The 19,659-nt window shown below is 42.8% G+C and overlaps 1 protein-coding gene and 1 pseudogene across 2 annotated transcripts in view; both read right to left on the reverse strand.

Annotated features, from left to right (window-relative positions):
* LOC311112957 overlaps nt 1–19,659 on the reverse strand; it is a 99,881-nt pseudogene that overhangs the window by 12,316 nt on the left and 67,906 nt on the right. The window lies entirely within an intron of this gene.
* LOC311112622 (uncharacterized protein) lies at nt 15,041–18,749 on the reverse strand (the record flags this gene model as incomplete). Its single annotated transcript, XM_084155770.1, has 7 exons — nt 15,041–15,184; nt 15,533–15,567; nt 15,747–15,878; nt 16,152–16,502; nt 16,673–17,041; nt 17,187–17,261; nt 18,581–18,749. 7 exons carry the CDS (start codon nt 18,747–18,749, stop codon nt 15,041–15,043), a joined length of 1,275 nt encoding a protein of 424 aa, XP_084011896.1.

Here is a 19,659-nt window from a genome sequence, read left to right on the forward strand (position 1 = left end):
ATGGGGACCGTCACTCCTGATGTGTACGACAGCCAACCCCCTGTCTCTTACTCTTATCTGACAGACAAGACCACCAGTATACACATTGGAAGGACAATGATGAAACTCTGTCCTGCCATCTCTCTGTTATTCTGAGCAGGTAAAGCTAGGGGTAATAAAAGTGCAAACGTACTATTAAAGGACAATCATGCTTACCTAATAAATAGTACTGTGAACATTGATAATGACTTAAGTTGTTCTGTTTGAGTGCATGGGTCAGAGGTGACCAACGTTTTCATGAAGGAAAATAGTTGACAAAACTATTGAGATTACACCCAATCTGAGTCTGCACTTTGTACCCTTGTTGAATACTTTAGGTTATGGGAAAGGCTTTTAGTTTTTTTTTTCTTCTTCACATACATTCCACATCTAACTGAGCGACAGGGGTCTGGTGTTCATCATCCAGATGAACAGATGAAGAGAGGTATGAAAAGAGCGTGTGTGGTTTTGATGCACTGAGAAGTGTGGTGATAGCTGAAGGCCAGTCTTCCTGTAGTGCAGGTTGTTAGTCTTCAGCAGAGAGAGAGTGACGCATGACAGGTCTACTGTCTCCACATCCCCTTATTGTCAACCGCCCCTCAAATCATCCATGCGCTTCTACTTACACATGTCACGTGGTGGAAAAGTGACCAGGTTCTTTTGAGCAGGCACATTCTTAGAAAATAAGGTGCTACCTAGAACCTAAAAGGGTTATTCGGCTGTCCCATAGGAGCATCCTATTTTTGTTCCAGGTAGAACATTTTCAACAAATAAAATTTGGAGAGAGAGACAGAGAGACAGACAGACACTCATCCCCCAGTGTTAGTCAGAGAGGCCCAGTGATGTTCACCTCAGCAGGTCTCACTCATCACTGAGCTGCTCCTCCCTGTCACTCACACCACAGGAAGTGATGCGTTCCTCACTGGCCCCTCTACCTCAGACCCCAATTATATTCTCCTTATAAAGCGACTAGCTGCTTCTCAGAATACGGGGCTGTGATCAGTGCAGTTAAGACAGGAAATACTAAGGGGCGAATAACATCATTACAAGCAACATTGTGGCATTTTGGAATAAACTCTCTATTTTTATTAATTAATCAATGTAATACAATTGTCCAATGCTGGGTACTTTTTCCTTTAGGCCAACTTATTAAAGAATAACCAAATCACTAATACACACAACAGAGATCTAAGCTAAGAGAGGTCAAAAAAGGCAACTACTCCTCTGTGGCCATTAAACAGTTGTGGCTTGAGTCTAATTCCTCCTCTCTAACCACTGAGCTGTGTGGCCTAACAGAGTGAAAGAGGGCTACAGTGGCCCTGAGGTACAACGCACAGAAACTACAGAGATATTTACTGATTTACATTTCAATGCATTTGTTTTAACTACATATACAACATAGAAGGATTTAAACTTGTATTCAAATATACGGCAAGCCACTTTCCCTCCTCTCCATCCTCCTCCACTTTGTCATCTTGTAGCAGCATACACTACATGGGGGTCCAGCTCCTCTCTTCTTCTCTCCCTCTTCTTTATCTTGGAGGTGAAATTCAGGGCGGCATAATTCAGTGCATTAGGATCTTGGTTCTGTACATTTGGAAACACACAATTATAATTTACACTGTTTCTGAATGATCATTTACCTGATCATTTTGTGGCTGTCGTTGCGAGTCAGGTCCTGAATATGATATAGTACAGAGATGAGAGAATATAAACTGATCATTCCATTGTAGTGCGCACAATAAACCAGAGTTGCCTATCCCTGCACTATGTCATGGGAAACATTTTCTCTATGTAAGTGTAGTTAATAGCCAGCCCCATTTGACATGGGCTCCATACCTGTGTTTAGTCTGTCTGCATCTCGTCTGACCTTGAGGACCAGGATGAGGATGATTGTCAATAGAACAGCAGTTACAACACCAAGGATCACAACCTTTAGGAAGAGGTTCATGATTCCATCTTCCTCTCCTACAAAACAGATTTCAATTAGAAATCAGACCTATAAAAACATTTACCCCGTTTCCTACCAATGGAGAATGGAAAATTCTCAGGTCGCTATAAGATGCTGTTGTACTTTATTTATATTCTGTGGTACTTTCAAGGTACATCATAGAGTGGGGAGAACAAGTATTTGATACTTTTATTTATTTTATTTTATTTCACCTTTATTTAACCAGGTAAGCCAGTTGAGAACAGGTTCTCATTTACAACTGCGACCTGGCCAAGATAAAGCAAAGCAGTGCAATAAAAACAACACAGAGTTACATATGGGGTAAAAAACATAAAGTCAAAAATACAACAGAAAATATATATACAGTGTGTGCAAATGTAGCAAGTTATGGAGGTAAGGCAATAAATAGGCTATAGTGCAAAATAATTACAATAGTATTAACACTGGAATGCTAGATGTGCAAGAGATTATGTGCAAATAGAGATACTGGGGTGCAAAAGAGCAAAATAAATAACAATATAGGGATGAGGTAGTTGGGTGGGCTAATTTCAGATGGGCTGTGTACAGGTGCAGTGATCGGTAAGGTGCTCTGACAACTGATGCTTAAAGTTATTGAGGGAGATAAGAGTCTCCAGCTTCAGAGATTTTTGCAATTCGTTCCAGTCATTGGCAGCAGAGAACTGGAAGGAATGGCGGCCAAAGGAGGTGTTGGCTTTGGGAATGACCAGTGAGATATACCTGCTGGAGCGCAGACTACGGGTGGGTGCTGCTATGGTGACCAATGAGCTAAGATAAGGCGGGGATTTGCCTAGCAGTGATTTATAGATGGCCTGGAGCCAGTGGGTTTGACGATGAACATGTAGTGAGGACCAGCCAACAAGAGCGTACAGGTCACAGTGGTGGGTAGTGTATGGGGCTTTGGAGACAAAACGGATGGCACTGTGATAGACTACATCCAATTTGCTGAGTAGAGTGTTGGAGGCTATTTTGTAAATGACATCGCCGAAGTCAAGGATCGGTAGGATAGTCAGTTTTACGAGGGCATGTTTGGCAGCATGAGTGAAGGAGGCTTTGTTGCGAAATAGGAAGCCGATTCTAGATTTAACTTTGGATTGGAGATTCTTTATGTGAGTCTGGAAGTTGAGTTTACAGTCTAACCAGACACCTAGGTATTTGTAGTTGTCCACATACTCTAGGTCAGACCCGTCGAGAGTGGTGATTCTAGTCGGGTGGGCGGGTGCCAGCAGCGTTCGATTGAAAAGCATGCATTTAGTTTTACTAGTGTTTAAGAGCAGTTGGAGGCTACTGAAGGAGTGTTGTATGGCATTGAAGCTCGTTTGGAGGTTTGTTAACACAGTGTCCAATGAAGGGCCAGATGTATACAAAATGGTGTCGTCTGCGTAGAGGTGGATCTGAGAGTCACCAGCAGCAAGAGCGACATCATTGATATACACGGAGAAAAGTGTCGGCCCAAGAATTGAACCCTGTGGCACCCCCATAGAGACTGCCATAGGTCCAGACAACAGGCCCTCTGATTTGACACACTGAACTCTGAGAAGTAGTTGGTGAACCAGGCGAGGCAGTCATTTGAGAAACCAAGGCTATTTAGTCTGCCAATAAGAATGCGGTGGTTGACAGAGTTGAAAGCCTTGGCCAGGTCGATGAAGACGGCTGCACAGTACTGTCTATTATCAATCGCGGTTATAATATCGTTTAGGACCTTGAGCGTGGCTGAAGTGCACCCATGACCAGCTCGGAAACCGGATTGCATAGCGGAGAAGGTACGGTGGTATTCGAAATGGTCGGTGATCTGTTTGTTAACTTGGCTTTCAAATACTTTTGAAAGGCAGGGCAGGATGGATATAGGTCTGTAGCAGTTTGGATCTAGAGTGTCACCCCCTTTGAAGAGGGGGATGACCGCGGCAGCTTTCCAATCTCTGGGGATCTCAGACGTTATGAAAGAGAGGTTGAACAGACTAGTAATAGGGGTTGCGACAATTTCGGCGGCTAGTTTTAGAAAGAAAGGGTCCAGATTGTCTAGCCCAGCTGATTTGTAGGGGTCCAGATTTTGCAGCGCTTTCAAAACATCAGCTGTCTGAATTTGTGTGAAGGAGAAGCGGGGGGGGGGGGGGGGGGGGGGGGCATGGGCAAGTTGCAGCAGAGGGTGCAGAGTTGGTGGCCGGGGTAGTGGTAGCCAGATGGAAAGCATGGCCAGCTGTAGCAAAATGCTTGTTGAAATTCTCGATTATTGTAGATTTATCGGTGGTGATAGTGTTTCCTAGCCTCAGTGCAGTGGGCAGCTGGGAGGAAGTGCTCTTATTCTCCATGGACTTTACAGTGTCCCAAAACTTTTTGGAGTTAGTGCTACAGGATGCAAATTTCTGTTTGAAAAAGTTAGCCTTTGCTTTCCTGACTGCTTGTTTATATTGGTTCCTAACTTCCCTGAAAAGTTGCATATCGCGGGGGCTATTTGATGCTAATGCTGTACGCCACAGGATGTTTTTGTGCTGGTCAAGGGGAGTCAAGTCTGAGGAGAACCAGGGACTATATCGGTTCTTAGTTCTGTATTTTTTGAATGGGGCATGTTTATTTAAGATTGAGAGGAAATTACATTTAAGGAACAACCAGGCATCCTCTACTGACGGAATGAGATCTATATCCATCCAGGATACCTGGGCCAGGTCAATTAGGAAGGCCTGCTCGCTAAAGTGTTTTAGGGAGCGTTTGACAGTGATGAGGGGTGGTCGTTTGACCGCGGACCCGTTACGGACGCAGGCAATAAGGCAGTGATCGCTGAGATCCTGGTTGAAGACAGCTGAGGTGTATTTAGAGGGTATGTTAGTCAGGATGATATCTATGAGGGTACCCATGTTTACGGATTTAGGGTTGTACCTGGTAGGTTCGTTGATAATTTGCGTGAGGTTGAGGGCATCTAGTTTGGATTGTAGGATGGCTGGGGTATTAAGCATATCCCAATTTAGGTCACCAAGCAGTACGAACTCTGAGGATAAATGGGGGGCAATCAATTCACATATGGTGTCCAGGGCACAGCTAGGGGCTGAGGGGGGTCTGTAGCAAGCGGCAACAGTGAGAGACTTATTTCTGGAAAGGTGGATTTTTAGAAGTAGAAGCTCAAACTGTTTGGGCACAGACCTGGATAGTATGATAGAGCTCTGCAGGCTATCTCTACAGTAGATTGCAACTCCACCCCCTTTGGCAGTTCTATCTAGACGGAAAATGTTATAGTTGGGGATGGAAATTTCAGAATTTTTGGTGGACTTCCTGAGCCAGGATTCAGACACTGCTAGAACGTCAGGGTTGGCGGAGTGTGCTAACGCAGTGAATAACTCAAACTTAGGAAGTAGACTTCTGATATTTATGTGCAAGAAACCAAGACTTTTGCGATTACAGAAGTCAGCAAATGATAGCGCCTGGGGAGTAGGAGTGATACTGAGGGCTGCAGGGCCTGGGTTAGCCTCTACATCACCAGAGGAACAGAGGAGGACTAGAATAAGGATACGGCTAAAGGCTTTAAGAACTGGTCTTCTAGTGCGTTGGGTACATAGAATAAAGGGGGCAGATTTCCGGGTGTTATAGAAAAGATTCAGGGCATTATGTACAGACAAGGATATGGAAGGATATGAGTAAAGTGGAGGTAAACCTAAGCGTTGGGTAACAATAAAAGAGATAGCATCGCTGGAGGCATCAATTGAGTTGGTCTCCGCGTGTATAGGGGGTGGGACAAAGGAGCTTTCTAAGGCAGGTTTAGCTGGGCTGGGGGGTCTACAGTGAAATAGTACAATTAGAAATAACCGAAACAACAATAAGCTAACCATGTTTGGGCTGAGGCTAAACATAAACAGGATGTAGTACCGTAAAAAGGAACAGTCCAGCAGACATCAGCTGTATAGCTGAGTTATCATAAGGTCCGGTGAACAGCAATAGGATAGTTCGGAGGCTGCTAAAGCACTAGGCCACGGCTAGCGTGTGTAAGAGGCCATGGCTAGCGTGTGCTAGCGGGCCGGGGCTAGCAGATGGAATCTTCGTGGTTAACGTCGTAACCACATCAGACGATTTCATCGGCAGACCAGTCGTGTAGGATCGGCGGGGCTCCGTGTCAACACTAGGTGGTCCCGTCCGGTTGACAGAGAGGTAGATAGCCGGGAGATGGGCCTAGCTCAGGATGATTAGCCAGACCACAGCGTCCATTTTGTTGCAGCTAGCTGGTAGCGATGAATCCGGAGTTAAAGGTCCAGTGATTCAGTGATTCTGGCGGAAAAACTGATATGTTCTGGGTCGATAACGCGCTGTGCAGACTGGCCGAATATCCGGTGATTAATGTCCAGTGATTAAAAAATTAATCCCGCAGAAAAAAAAAAAATCCAATGTTCTGGGTGAAATACCGCTAGCTGTGGCTAATAGCAAGTAGCTAGTTAGCTGGCTAGCTAGTTTCAACTGGAGATTCTAGATAAAGGTAAGTCAATAATAGAATCCGTTCCACATTGAGTGAGGCGGGTTGCAGGAAAGTATATTTTGTAGAAGGATGAAAAGTCTGATAGGGAAATATGTACGAAAAATACAAAAAAACAGGGTATTTACAGGCTATTTACAGACACACGACAAAAACAGAACTGCACTACTACGCCATCTTGGATCTAATACACTGCCGATTTTGCAGGTTTTCCTACTTACAAAGCATGTAGAGGTCTGTAATTTTTATCATAGGTACACTTCAACTGTGAGAGACGGAATCTAAAACAAAAATCCAGAAAATCACATTGTATGATTTTTAAGTAATTAATTTGCATTTTATTGCATGACATAAGTATTTCATCACCTACCAACCAGTAAGAATTCCGGCTCTCACAGACCTGTTAGTTTTTCTTTAAGAAGCCCTCCTGTTCTCCACTCATTACCTGTATTAACTGCACCTGTTTGAACTCGTTACCTTTATAAAAGACACATGTCCACACACTCAATCAAACAGACTCCAACCTCTCCACAATGGCCAAGACCAGAGAGCTGTGTAAGGACATCAGGGATAAAATTGTAGACCTGCACAAGGCTGGGATGGGCTACAGGACAATAGGCAAGCAGCTTGGTGAGAAGGCAACAACTGTTGGCGCAATTATTAGAAAATGGAAGAAGTTCAAGATGACGGTCAATCACCCTCGGTCTGGGGCTCCATGCTGATCTCACCTCGTGGGGCATCAATGATCATGAGGAAGGTGAGGGATCAGCCCAGAACTACACGGCAGGACCTGGTCAATGACCTGAAGAGAGCTGGGACCACAGTCTCAAAGAAAACCATTAGTAACATACTACGCCGTCATGGATTAAAATCCTGCAGCGCACGCAAGGTCCCCCTGCTCAAGCCAGCGCATGTCCAGGCCCGTCTGACGTTTGCCAATGACCATCTGGATGATCCAGAGGAGGAATGGGAGAAGGTCATGTGGTCCGATGAGACAAAAATATAGCTTTTTGGTCTAAACTCCACTCGCCGTGTTTGGAGGAAGAAGAAGGATGAGCACAACCCCAAGAACACCATCCCAACCGTGAAGCATGGAGGTGGAAACATCATTCTTTGGGGATGCTTTTCTGCAAAGGGGACAGGACGACTGCACCGTATTGAGGTGAGGATGGATGGGGCCATGTATCGCGAGATCTTGGCCAACAACCTCCTTCCCTCAGTAAGAACATTGAAGATGGGTCGTGGCTGGGTCTTCCAGCATGACAACGACCCGAAACACACAGCCAGGGCAACTAAGGAGTGGCTCTGTAAGAAGCATCTCAAGGTCCTGGAGTGGCCTAGCCAGTCTCCAGACCTGAACCCAATAGAAAATCTTTGGCGGGAGCTGAAAGTCCGTATTGCCCAGCGACAGCCCCGAAACCTGAAGGATCTGGAGAAGGTCTGTATGGAGGAGTGGGCCAAAATCCCTGCTGCAGTGTGTGCAAATCTGGTCAAGACCTACAGGAAACATATGATCTCTGTAATTGCAAACCAAATATTAAGTTCTGCTTTCTGATGTATCAAATACTTATGTCATGCAATAAAATGCAAATTAATTACTTAAAAATCATACAATGTGATTATCTGGATTTTTGTTTTAGATTCCGTCTCTCACAGTTGAAGTGTACCTATGATAAAAATGACAGACCTCTACATGCTTTGTAAGTAGGAAAACCTGCAAAATCGGCAGTGTATCAAATACTTGTTCTCCCCACTGTATTTATTCATTTCTGAAAGATTCTCTCTTAAAATTACAGAATGAACATACCTTCTTCATGGTGCTCTGTAGGGTCCTTGTCATAAGCTTTGTGACCTTTTGGACGATTAGGTAAGTTACATTTTCTACTGTTATTCAAACTGCAGTACGATAGTATTGTATCTCCAACATTTTGTCAAAAATATATCTGATACCTAGGATAAATGTTTGTGCATTTGGTGTCATATCAGACAATTTATTGAAAAGATTACCTTGGACCTTCAGGACAGTCGCGTTGGTGAAGATGAAATAGTTATCCAACATTGTACAGACCATACCATAATTATATTGGTAATTACTATTTTCATATGCTTGCCCTGAAATCCATTTTGATGATGAACAGTTGGCAGAGAGCTCCACATAGACGTGATGCACAGGGGCTCTGAGCCGTTGACTTGCTTGAACCAACCAACATGTCCCGGGTTTTTAAGGACATTGATGCACTGCAGGGTGACATTTTCCCCTGAATGGACCACCTTTAAGGGTGGTGGAGAGACAGACACAATATAGGTCAGATCTGAAAGAGAACAACAGTTAAGAAAGAGTTGTGAATAAAACGTATTCTTCATGCACATGATATACACACCTAAACACAGTCACAACTATGTGAGAGACCAAATCTATTGATGAATCACAAAATCTGAACTGAAGATACAGTAACTTACAGAATCCGTAGAGGACGAGAGCTGGTACATATATGTGTTCCATTCTGTATTTAGATCTACACTGCCAGACCATGAAGGAAGGACTGAATCTTCAAATAAGAGAAATGAAAGTAATTTGTTATTATGGGCGGGACATAGAATGACAACCATTGATGTATACAATGACCACAGATAAAACAATCTTATCACCAACAATTGATGTTCCACACTAGCATTTGGTTTGATAAAGAGAATGATAAGATATTTTAATTATAGACTGTACTTTATCATCATGATTCCCAGACTTTTTAATGCTCCGAATTGATCAAATATATTTCAACAGACTAGTTGGTCAAACATATTTAGTCCATTTTAAAGTAATAACCTTTGAAAAGGGTCTGGATGACAGTAAATATTCAAAATCTAAATCTAAATCACTATCACACTAACACCAAAAGTGACAATAGTGACACAAAGGATGTGAGTTTGACAGGTTCGTGATGCTGAAAGGACAGCGACTGTAATACCTACCATCTCACTCCATGTAGGAGAGGACACTTTTTGTAAAACACTTAGGCTGATAGAAAGACAGCTGTCACACACAGCATGATGTTAAAGAATAAGCAGCCCATTCACTAGGACATAATAAGCCAGAAGGTTCCAATCATAAGAACACAAAAACACAACCATTGGGCTAAGCATTTCCCAATCGAAATGTATAACTATTACTTCCCATTGCAAACATTGTTATATTAAGCACACACACTAACCAGTGATCTAAAGTTTAAATGCAACAATGTTTCACACACAACACATTATTTTCAAAGAGATAGCTAACAAGCTGCAATGAAAAAAACAGTTCCACTCACCAGATGATGATCATTTGAAACAACATCTTGTTCCAAATTAATCTTGAAAAGGAAGAATGCTGTTAGCAGTTGATGTTATTCTTCAATAACACAGACCCCAAAGCAAATCAGGGGCAGAAAAATATATTTATTCAAAGAGAACAAATCATAGTTGTAATGCTGTAAAGTAGATGTTTATTATTCCCTGTCCTCAGTGTTTTCTCCACTGAACAAAGAGACAGGGTGTAGTTTATTCCCAAGCCTGTGGTTGACCAATTAAAATTACTTGCAATAGAATTTGGCCAATGGCCAAATACCAAGTATCCCATTTCAGGCTCAATGTATAGACAATTTGGGACCAATGAGAACTTGCCATATGTAGCTATGAGTCCCGGACTGGAACCCCTACACTGATTCTAAACAGATGTTGAACTGAAAAACAACCCTTGTCCCTGACCCATTAATCGTCAGTTCCCCATTACAGAAAAACAACTTTTTCCATTGATCGTTAATTCCCTGCGTTGTGTATTTATCTTTGAATATTCTTAAAAAGCTAACAAATTAGCATCAACATCTTCTTCAATAACACCTGCTAAAGCAGCCACTGCACACTAGCCTACAACAAAAACTAGCTAGCTTAGACTGTGGGAAAACTACTGCTCGCTATAGCGCAGTGACCTGTCCCCCTTCGAGAATGGCGGAAGTTTCCACACGTTTTTTATAGAAATTGTCCCACCCATTACAAGTCAAAATGTGATTGGTTGATTCCACTATCACTCTAAAAGGCTGCTCTAATACTCTGAAAATGAAGACCAGGCTTTTGCAAAACTTTACGCTTCATCCAAAAAGTGAAATTCTGACCTTTGATGCATTACATTTGAAAACATAGATCATAGAAGATAAACACAATATTGTCAGCCCAACAGGATGCTCAGCTTTGTCCATCCGGTCTCTTGTAATCTGGGTTAGGTCAAGCTACCACAGGGGCACTTAGCCTACCTTCAGCATATCCTCGCTGCTCACAGCAGAAACCCTGAAAACTGCTGAAATGCTAAATGAGATACCGCAGAATGTATCTCAGAAACGAAATAACCTAATTTGAGAAGTGTTGTTCTACAGAGGTAGACTGTTCCACTCAAGACACAGGTTTTGAAGAAGGTGACAGCTATTAGGATGTTCGCACAACTGTACGCATGTTTTCTTCTTGGAGAGATGGGTATGTTTAATTTACTTTTATTATGATGGCATGTTCAATCAATTTTTTTTTTTTTTTTTTTTTTTACTCAGCCACGTTTCGCCATAGCCTTCATCAGGGAGTACAATGATACAATTCATTTTTATTAAAACTCACAGACACTTTGAGGCGTTCCAATCTTGTATTTTTATGTGTATATATAACAGTTAATATATTTGTGTAAGATGTTGTATTTTCTTTTGTTGTAGTTCATGCAGGAGCTGGGACTGAGCCCTCGGCCAAACAACAGGAGTGTGGTCTCATGTCTTCCAACGTTGGGGACACAGTGACTTTACAGCGCTTCTAAATCAAATCAAATCAAATCAAATGTGATTGGTCGCATACACATATTTAGCAGATGTTATTGTGGGTGTAGCGAAATGCTTGTGTTCCTACCATGTGTTCCTCCAACAGTGCAGTAATATCTAACAATACACAACAATACACACAAATCTAAAAGTAAAGAATGGAATTAAGAAATATATAAATATTAGGACGAGCAATGTCGGAGTCCGGAGTATATATATAAATAGACATTATGGACAGTATTTGGATAGAATATGTAGTATATCTGAAGAATACGTGAATAGAATATAATGTACAGCAATAGTTGAGTAGGATGGCCTTGACTAGAATACAGTATGTAAACATTATTAAAGTCACCAGTATTCCATGTCTATGTACATAGGACAGCAGCCTCTAAGGTGCAGGGATGAGTAACCGGGTGATAACCAGCTAGTGACAGTGACTAAGTTCAGGGCAGGGTACTGGGTGGAGGCCGGCTAGTGATGGCTATTTAACAGTCATATGGCCTTGAGATAGAAGCTGTTTTTCAGTCTCTCGGTCCCAGCATTAATGCACCTGTACTGACCTCGCCTTCTGGATGATAGCGGGTTGAACAGGCTGTGGCTTGGGTGGCTGAGGTCCTTGATGATCTTCTTGGCCTTCCTGTGACACCGGGTGCTGTAGATGTCCTGAAGGGCAGGCAGTGTGCTCCTGGTGATGCGTTGGACTGACCGCACCACCCTCTGGAGAGCCCTGCGGTTGCCAAGGCGGTGAAACAGCCTGACAGGAAGGCGACGTGGCCATACATTTCTCCTGGTACAAGCAACCCTTGGGAGAAAATCCTCAGCTCATCTCAAACATCTATAAGTATGACAAGAGTCCTACATTATACCATGAGTTGAAGGGTAACCATCACTTTTCAGTGCAAAGCGGCCAAGGAATAAATCATCTCAGTATCTCAGACATGAAACGCTCGGATTCAGCCACATACTACTGTGGGAGCACTCACTCAAATGTGTTGGAATTTGAAATATACTTGATGTAAAAGCTACACTACTGAGATTTATTTTTCAATATTCCTTAAATATTTTCAGAGAAAGTCTGAATTTGTAGATAAAGAGTGGTGATGAGTTAGCCTAAGAAAAAACATTTTAGGATTTTTACAATGTTACTTTTTGGAAAAGGGTCTTAATGTCAGGTATTCTCACATTCAGATGATTCTCTCATTGAGTAAGAACACTTGCTACGGGGAAGTTTAATATCATATTTAAACCCTCTTTTCAGATTCAGGCTCCAACAGCAAGACAGTTGTAGAGCAGTCTGTGTCTGATTCAGTCCAGCTAGGAGACTATGTGACTCTGAACTGTACAATACACACTGAGACCTGTGCAGGAGAACACATTGTCTATTGGTTCAGACATGGCTCAGGAAAATCCCATCCAGGAATCATTTACACCCATGGAGACAGGAGTGATCAGTGTGAGAACAGCCCTGAGGCTGGGTCTCCTACACAGAGCTGTGTCTACAACCTCCCCAAGAGGAACCTCAGCCTCTCTGATGCTGGGATTTACTACTGTGCTGTGGCCTCATGTGGGGAGATACTGTTTGGGAACGGGACAAAGCTGAACGTTCAAGGTAAACCTCTTATGCTCTTTTGATAAAATTACATAAACATTACATTTACATACACAGGTGGTTATTGTAAAAGACAATGTGTTCTCAATGACTTACGTTCACATTTATATTTTAGTCATTTGCTAGAACAAGACACTGTTATACAAAGCGACTTACAGAAGCAATTAGGGTTAAGTGTCTTGCTCAAGGGCACATTGACCGATTTTTCACCTAGTCGGCTCAGGGATTCAAACCAGCAACCTTTCGGTACTGGCCCAATGCTCATGCCCATAAGCTATGTGGACTATGAAATAACACATATCATGTAGTAACCAGAAAATTGTTAAACAAATCAAAATATATTTTATATTTGAGATTCTTCAAATAGCCACCCTTTTCCTTGATGACAGCCTTGCACACTCTTGGCATTCTTTCAACCAGCTTCATGAGGTAGTCACCTGGAATGCATTTCAATTAACAGGTGTGCCTTCTTAAAAGTTAATTTGTGGAATTTCTTTCCTTCTTAATGCGTTTGAGCCAATCAGTTGTGTTGTGACAAGGTATACAGAAGATATCCCTATTTGGTAAATGACCAAGTCCATATTATGGCAAGAACAGCTCAAATAAGCAAAGAGAAACAACAGTCCATCAATACTTTAAGACATGAAGGTCAGTCAATACGGAACATTTCAAGAACTTTGAAAGTTTCTTCAAGTGAAGTAGCAAAAACCATCAAGCGCTATGATGAAACTGGCTCTCATGAGGACCGCCAGAGGAAAAGAAGACCCAGAGTTACCTCTGCTGCAGAGGATAAGTTCATTAGAGTTACCAGCCTCAGAAATTGCAGCCCAAATAAATGCATCACAGAGTTCAAGTAACAGACACATCTCAACATCAACTGTTCAGAGGAGACTGCGTGAATCAGGCCTTCATGGTTGAATTGCTTCAAAGAAACCACTACTAAATGATACCAATAATAAGAAGAGACTTGCTTGTGCCAAGAAACACGAGCAATGGACATTAGACCGGTGGAAATCTGTCCTTTGGTCTGATGAGTCCAAATTTGAGATGATTGGTTCCAACCGCCGTGTCTTTGTGAGACGCAGAGTAGGTGAATGGATGATCTCTGCATGTGTGGTTCCCGCAGTGAAGCATGGAGGGGGAGGTGTGATGGTGTGGGGGTGCTTTGCTGGTGACACTGTCAGTGATTTATTCAGAATTCAAGGCACACTTATCCAGCATGGCTACCACAGCATTCTGCAGCGATAGGCCATCCCATCTGGTTTGGGCTTAGTGGGACTATCATTTGTTTTTCAACAGGACAATGACCCAAAACGCACCTCCAGGCTGTGTAAGGGCTATTTGACCAAGAAGGAGAGTGATGGAGTGCTGCATCTGATGACCTGGCCTCCACAATCCTCCGACCTCAACCCAATTGCGATGGTTTGGGATGAGTTAGACTGCAGAGTGAAGGAAAAGCAGCCAACAAGTGCTCAGCATATGTGGGAACTCCTTCAAGACTGTTGGAAAAGCATTCCAGGTGAAGCTGGTTGAGAGAATGCCAATAGTGTGCAAAGCTGTCATCAAGGCAAAGGGTGGCTACATTTTGAATTGTTTAACACTTTTTTGGTTACTACATGATTCCATATGTGTTATTTCATAGTTTTGATGTCTTCACTATTATTCTACAATGTAGAAAATAGTAAAAATTAAGAAAAAAACCTGGAATGGGTAGGTGTGTCCAAACCTTTGACTGGTACTGTATATATGAGGTATGCAGAGTCAGAAAGATATTTTCTAATGATGTGATGGATTTCTGACTGATGGAGCCTGACACACATTCAGCTAAAGAGCTGTTCCTTTTAATCCTATTGTATCTGTGGTAACAGAGATGTACTGTAGAGAGAATAGAGATGTATGGAGGGTTAAAATAGTATAGTTTATTATGTTAAAAAAAACATAGTCATTCAGCAAACATGGGATCCTTTATCAGAGAATGTATATTAGTTAAAAGCAGAAGTAAAAGGTTGGAATATGTTATGCATTACAGGATCATCATATAAATCTAACACATTGACATTGTCAAAATTACATTAATTTCAGTTACTAACAGTAGTTTTATTACAAGGAGTAAAATGGTTCTTCTTGGAGTCTTTGTGACAGTGGTGATACTGTATCTCTCACTCCTGCTGAAGGTACCTGACCTCAGAGTACACTGCATCCTCTATGCTGGTCTTCTCTCTTGCTGTTCTAGAGGAGGAAGAGGAGTTCTTCTTGGGGGTGAAACTCACAGCAGCATAGTTCAACACGTCACTGTCTTGATTCTGTGAGAGGTGGAGCGATGGCAAAATGCATTATGATGATAGTATGAACTGCTATACTATATTTTATTTTCTCCTTTACAAAAGACATGTCAAACACACTGTACACCCACTAAATGACCTTACAGTCAGTGGAACAGTGACAGAGAGATGTTCCATGGAAAAAGTGACAACGATCACAAAGAAAAGTGAGCTACATCTAGTACAGTGATCTATTACTTCCAAGAAAGCTTAATAACTCATAAAAAGCAAAAATAAGCTGAATACTAACTGTAAGGAAACCTAAATGACAGTTGTAAAGAAACACTTTAGTGTAACTGAGAAAAAATTAATGAACGTTTATGAATTTACCTGATTCCCCTGGGATGTTGGACCATCTCTCCTCCCTTCAGAGATTGAAATAGAGTAAGGCCGTTTATTATTTTTAAGACAATCTATTTTTCTGTTTAACCTCATGTAGTTAATTGACAATGCTTATAAATTGGATATTAAATTGATGTTTACAGAATTTACATTTTATAGAGATACATGAAACATTAGACATGATATAAAGTAAAAGGCCTACCTCTGTGATGTCTGTTCAGAGTCTTGTAAAGCGCCCAGACAAGCAGAAGGGTCACTATCCCCAGAACGATGTTGGACACGACCAAGGCAAGAACAGTAGGACTTAGATCAAATGGAGAATCATGCTCTGGAACTGTGAATGGGTATCAGTAGATTCATATTGTATTCATGACCGCTTAGGTACAATATGATACTAGTAAGCTAATCAATTTCAAAATAAAAGTCCCCATGCTACAGACAATGAATATTGACTAAATACATTACGGCAAAATATAAGTCCTACTAAAACTAAGGCTACTGTGTTATAGGAGCATGAATTGGTTGAAACAAAAGCAATAATTTTGAGCTAAGTGGCATACATTAACATGTCTTTGTGGCAATGTATAGCTGAGGAAATGGGAATTACCTTGAATGTCCAGCTTGGTCCCGTTCCCAAACAGTATCTCCCCACATGAGGCCACAGCACAGTAGTAAGTCCCAGCATCAGAGAGGCTGAGGTTCCTCTTGGGGAGGTTATAGACACAGCTCTGTGTAAAATACCTATTCTCAGGGCTCTTCTCACACTGATCACTCCTGTCTCCATGGGTGTAAATGATTCCTGGATGGGATTCTCCTGAGCCATGTCTGAACCAATAGACACTGTGTTCTCCTGCACATGTCTCAGTGTGTATTGTACAGTTCAGAGTCACAGAGTCTGCTGGCTGGACTGACTCAGACACAGATTGCTGGAGTATAGGCATGTTTCTGGACCCTGAACCTGACAGAAAGGTAAACTAACCTATTAATTTCTAGACTTTCACGGTAGCGAGTATTCAAACGTATCATTTGTTAAATTAAGATCTCATCTGATTAAGATAATACCTCATATTTACACCGTATATCTGTAAAATCAGATTTACACAAAGAAAACAAAAACTTTTCCTGTACCTTTTACAATGAGAATTGCTCCTTTTCCAAACTCCACCTTGTTGGTATAAGCATTTCCACAGTAGTAAGTGTCGGAATCAGAGAGTTGCATGTCTGAGATCCTTAGGTGATTCTTTTTTGGGCCGTTTTCCACTGAGAAGCGATGGTTATCCTTAAACTCATTGTAGAATGTTGCGTTCCTGTCAAACTTATAATGGACGGTTGAGAAGAGCTGAAGTTTATCTCCAAACGTTTGCTTGTACCAGGAGAAATGCATGGCCATGTCGCCTTCATAGAAGCAACGCAAAATCACAGTGTCTCCAATTTTGGCTGATATGAGACCACTCTCCTGACGTATGGATGAGGATCCAGTCCCAGCAACCCCATGAACTAGAGAACATGAAAATATGCTGTTACAAACCTCAAATACAACTTTGGATTCTCAAAGTGTCTGTAAAACAATAATGGGATAACTTGTGTCTCCAAATCAAGTTTGGACAACACATAAGCAGTGAAATATAAAAGATTGGCTTACCCATCTCTACGAGAAGTGGAAATATCAGACACAGTGCGATCATCTTTAAAGTTGTCAGCTCTTCACAACTTGGGGCTTGAGTGGAAAGAGTCCACCCATGTAGACAACACTTCAACAATGGAGTTACAGGTGATTGGTCGAAATGGACCGCATCATATTTGTTGACGCCTCATTCAGTCATGACTATGGTCTTTAACTGTGTATTTTACAGTTCAGAGTCACAGAGTCTCCTGGCTGGACTGACTCAGAAAAATTATCTTATAGGTATATAATTATGCTAATAGATTTGTTACAAATTAAGAACTGATCATTGAAGTTTGGCATCCAATATTCTTTATTTCTGCAGCTACTGTTGTCTAAGAGACACATAGTGTGAGCGACTTTGATGGTATGACACTCCCATCCTCTAGGGCTTCTATCACCACACAGTCGTTTCACTTCACCAAAAACATCTATGGAAAAAACAAAGCAAACACAAAACAGTATTCTTCTTTTAGTGATCTCTCATTCAGGATTTACACTCAATTGGATGGATAGGAGAGAGAGAGAGAGAGAGAGAGAGAGAGAGAGAGAGAGAGAGAGAGAGAGAGAGAGCGAGAGAGAGAGAGAGAGAGAGAGAGAGAGAGATAGATAGATAGAGAAAGAGGGTTGTGTGTGTGCAAAAGGCCAGCAGACTGTATCAAACAGACATACTCATCTAGTCATCGTGTATTGATCACAGACCACAGAGTACCAGTAACTATGTTGCTGTGTGTGTGAGCGGGTGTTAGTGGCATGCGAGGGGGAAAAAACATAAGTCATGTACATAACTACGGCTCTATGAGACCGAAGGATGACTGTGACTGATAAGTTTTACGGTCTTTACTGTGAGTGATGCCTTGAGTCAGCCGGTCATCGAGACCATACATGTATATACAAAAAGTCATGCCCTATGACCTAGAGGCGGGACTTACCTCTTAGCTATAAAAGGAGAGGTCAAGTCCGCCTCATCCTCTTTGCCTGGAACGCTGGTAACAGGTTCCGATTGACAAAGGACAGTGGCGGTCATCCTTCGGTCTCATAGATCCATAGTTATGTACATCACTTACAAGCTATTTTGACCTCACTCAGACTATCACTGATAAGTGTTACATTCCTTACCTTGGATGAGTTTTGCGAGGAATGGAGGATTCTACATCCCCAACACTTCGCCGGGCAGCAGCGAGCAAAATGATGGAGCACAGCGGAGCGGAGGTTGCCAAGTTTACTCTAATACCTAGCAAATGTGAATTGCGAGGGCCATGTGGCAGCCGCATAAATGCCAGTCAAGGAAAAACCTTTCACGGCTGCCCAAGATGTGGCCATGCTCCTGGTGAAATGGGCCACCATGCCTCCTGTCGCTAGTTGACCCTGACTTGTGTAGGCCTGGGAGATGGTATCCACCAGCCAATGGGAGAGCCGCTGTTTAGAGGGCGGCAGGCCAAGCTTTTTGCCATCGTAGCACACAAACAGTTGTTGGGTGCATCTCAGAGATTGCATCTTGGACACGTATGCTCGTAGCGCAATGACCTGGTAGAGGGACATCACGCTGTCATCTATGCCAGATAGTGGAAGCAGAGAACGGAATGCTCCTATCTCCACCACCTGGTTAATGTGCTGAGGAGAGAGCACATGTCCTCAGCCTTCCATCTCAAACAGTCCACACTTACAGAGAGGGCATGTAGCTCGCTCACACGCTTAGCGGAGCAGAGCGCCAGGAGAAAGGTCGTTTTTAAGGAGAGATTTCGTCAGACAGCTATTGGCTCATATGGAGGCCTAGCTAGGGCCCCCAGGACCAGGGGAATGCCCCAAGCAGGGGCACGCTTAACGCGGCCCGGGTGTAGCTGGCGGACACCCGTCAGAAACTGCGACACAAGGAGGTGACTGCCCAGCTTGTGGCCATCCACCATGTCATGAGAAGCTGAAATGAAGGCCACATACACTTTGATAGTACTGGCTGTCTTGCCCATGTCCAGATGGGACTGGAGGAATCGGAGGAGAAGATGTACAGGACAGGTAACTGGGTCTATCTGTCTAGCGTCACACAGAGAGGAGAATAGGCTCCATCTGAGAACATAAAGTGAGCGGGTGGATGGGGCTCTCGCATTTCTTAGAGTCTCATGAACAGCTGCGTCTAGCTCCTGAGAGATGGACTCGTTATTGACCATACCCAGAGCTGAAGGGAAGCTGGGTTGGGGTGCCAAATCAAGATGTCCACCTGCGACAGGAGGTCTGACCTGGTTGAAGGGGGCCAGGGGGATCCCCACACCAGCTGAAGGAGCTCAGAGAACTAAGGTCTGCCTGGCCATCTCGGCGCTACTAGTAGGACCCTGTGGTGTCCGTGCTTGACCTGATGAGATCAGAGAAAATGGGGGGAAAGCGTACATCAACCCTTCCGGCCACTCTTGAGACAGAGCATCCAGCCAAGAGTGCCCCCTAGACCCCTCAGAGAAAA

This window comes from Coregonus lavaretus, assembly GCF_964263955.1.
Source record: "Coregonus lavaretus genome assembly, chromosome: 39".
NCBI classification, from domain to species: Eukaryota; Metazoa; Chordata; class Actinopteri; order Salmoniformes; family Salmonidae; genus Coregonus; species Coregonus lavaretus.